A 2,546-nucleotide genomic window follows, 5' to 3' on the forward strand; every position below is an offset into this window, starting at 1 on the left:
ATTAATAAAGTTTGACTGACCTATCTACCTACCGACCGTCTAGAATCAGGTCATCTGCAGGTCATTTAGTACCACAAACATGCTGAGCGTGAACAGAGAACGGTGACCATCATCTAGCCACGCCCCGGCCCAGTCGCGGAAGGCTCTCCTTGCCAACCGGAGTCGGACTGTTTTGTTGACATTCCGTTTAGTGCAGCTTCATCTAGGGGATGCATAACATAACTCCAGCCTCTACTGTAGCGTCTATTCTATGCGCCTTATAATGCGGTGTGCCTTATATATGAAAAAAGTTTTAAAATAGGCCATTTATTGAAGGTACGCCTTATAATCCGGAGCACCTTATAGTACGGGAAATACGGTACCCAGTTTTTGTGATTTGCTGCCCTCTGATGTTTAAGGAATTTATACTGAAACTTTTATGTTTTACATCATTCTCGAACTATGGTATGAGTCGGGATGCCATTAGTGATGCTCAGAAGTATTACTGTATTTTTGGGATTAAAAGTCACTTCANTTTGTGGAAAAACTTCAGGATTTCAGAATTGTCTGACACAAACTTTAAAATAGAACATTTGACCAACCTTCTCCTCTAACTACAAATATACTGACTTAAAAAAACAATGCTTAAAAACACAAAACTTTTGTTTGTTGACAATTGGCACAAGATTTTTAGTCAGTGATGCATAAGAGATCGTTGATGAATAAGAGATTGTCACTGATTGGCTGGCATTAACACAAGCATTTTGATTGGTCTAAGCACTGGAACCATTAGTTATTTAGCGATTTAGGACATAAAATAAGCAAAGTGTCTTAACAATTCCGAGTATTTTATGGTGTTTTCTGATATTGCATGATAATTACTAATACATTTGTGAAATATAAAAATAATTTTCTGTTTCTGATAAATTTGATCAGTTTCTGATATTTTTTCTGAGCAGAAACATAGCATTGCTTAAAAGAAGGAAACCCTGTCATTGCTAACACCTATTTGTCAGTTGGAAAACAGGAAATCAAATAAATGAAGGACTACTAGTTTGAAACATAATTTGACTTTTAATTACATAATTTGATGATTAATGAATTCCTATTTTTGGAACAACTCCATGAGCAACACATATGGTCTTTGGGGCCACCTTGTTGGTGACTTCTGTTCTATGATATGCCAAATAACCAGGTAGGAAATTTTAAAAACTGAAATTGAAAGACTTTCAAAGGGCCAGGAGAGCTGTTGATCATCATTTTGAGAGGTTAAGATAGATCAAGCACTTCGTCTTGTGTCTTACTTGGGATGTTTTTTGTAGACGGTCCCATCCACTCCCACTGTCGTCTTCAGATGAGGCAGCCCTCGGTTGGCAAGAATACGGTTGGCGATGGTTGCCAAGGCAGCGGCACAGAGACGAGCAGAACGTGAGGAGATGGTCTCGCAGACAAGTCGAACCACACGGGCGTCAACCAAATCCCACCTCAGACCCAATTCAGTCAGAATCTTTTTGGCATTTTCCAGACCACTGTCCGGCCTGAACCAATGACACACAAAGAAAAAAAACACAAATAAGTTATAGTAGTCAACTTGTCTGGTTAATAAGGATTCTGAATATATTTTTACTCACTTACTCCTCAATCATAGAGATGAACTTTGTCTCAAACGTTCCTGGAGTATGCAGGGCCTCAGACGCTTCCCCTTTAAACAGCAGCTTCTTCTCCGTCAGCTTCATCAGCACTAGCCGAACGATTTCCCCCAAATACATCCCACTGATCATCTTCTCAAACCTGCAGGACAACACATCATCAGGACAGTGACAAAAACAGATTACTGTAGTTTCCACACTATAAGGCGCACCTAAAAACCTTCAATATATAAGGCGCACCGGATTATAAGGCGCACTGTCTGCTTTTGAGGAAAAGCAGACAGTGCGCCTTATAATCCGGTGCACCTTATATATGGACCAATATTGAGCCACAACAAGTCTAGCAACTACAGTAAGCAGCCGCCGACTTCATTTTCGCCGGTAGAAGAAGAAAGCGCATGTTGCATGCTGGGATAGTTGTCAGAACGATGGTTTGTAATCCATTAATAAAGTTTGACTGACCTATCTACCTACCGACCGTCTAGAATCAGGTCGTCTGCAGGTCATTTAGCACCACAAACATGCTGAGCGCGAACAGAGAAGGGTGACCATCATCCGGCCATGCCCTGGCCCAGTCGCGAAAGGCTCTCCTCGCCAACCGGAGTCGGACTGTTTTGTTGACATTCCGTTTAGTGCAGCTTCATCTAGTGGATGCATAACATAACTCCAGCCTCTACTGTAGCGTCTATTCTATGCGCCTTATAATCCGGTGCACCTTATAGTACGGAAAATACGGTACCCAGTTTTTGTGATTTGCTGCCCTCTGATGTTTAAGGAATTTATACTGAAACTTTTATGTTTTACATCATTCTCGAACTATGGTATGAGTCGGGATGCCATTAGTGATGCTCAGAAGTATTACTGTATTTTTGGGATTAAAAGTCACTTCATAGTGACTTTTAATCACTATGAAGTGAC

The 2,546-nt window shown here is 40.8% G+C and overlaps 1 protein-coding gene across 2 annotated transcripts in view; it reads right to left on the bottom strand.

Annotated features, from left to right (window-relative positions):
- Window positions 1–1,245: 1,245 nt before the first annotated feature.
- The window catches only part of LOC103132021 (hexokinase-2-like), an 8,932-nt gene continuing 7,631 nt past the window's right edge, over window positions 1,246–2,546 (bottom strand). Inside the window, exons 7-8 of one of the 2 annotated variants that reach the window (XM_016667099.1) lie at window positions 1,615–1,770; window positions 1,246–1,517 (exon numbers count right to left, since the gene is read on the bottom strand). In XM_016667099.1, the coding sequence (XP_016522585.1) occupies window positions 1,280–1,517; window positions 1,615–1,770 (394 nt within the window). In that variant the 3' untranslated portion in view covers window positions 1,246–1,279. Of the gene's footprint in view, window positions 1,518–1,610; window positions 1,771–2,546 lie in introns of both variants that reach the window. The other variant, XM_016667100.1, reaches the window with a different exon arrangement.

This window comes from Poecilia formosa, unplaced genomic scaffold, assembly GCF_000485575.1.
Source record: "Poecilia formosa unplaced genomic scaffold, Poecilia_formosa-5.1.2 Scaffold903, whole genome shotgun sequence".
Lineage (NCBI taxonomy): Eukaryota > Metazoa > Chordata > Actinopteri > Cyprinodontiformes > Poeciliidae > Poecilia > Poecilia formosa.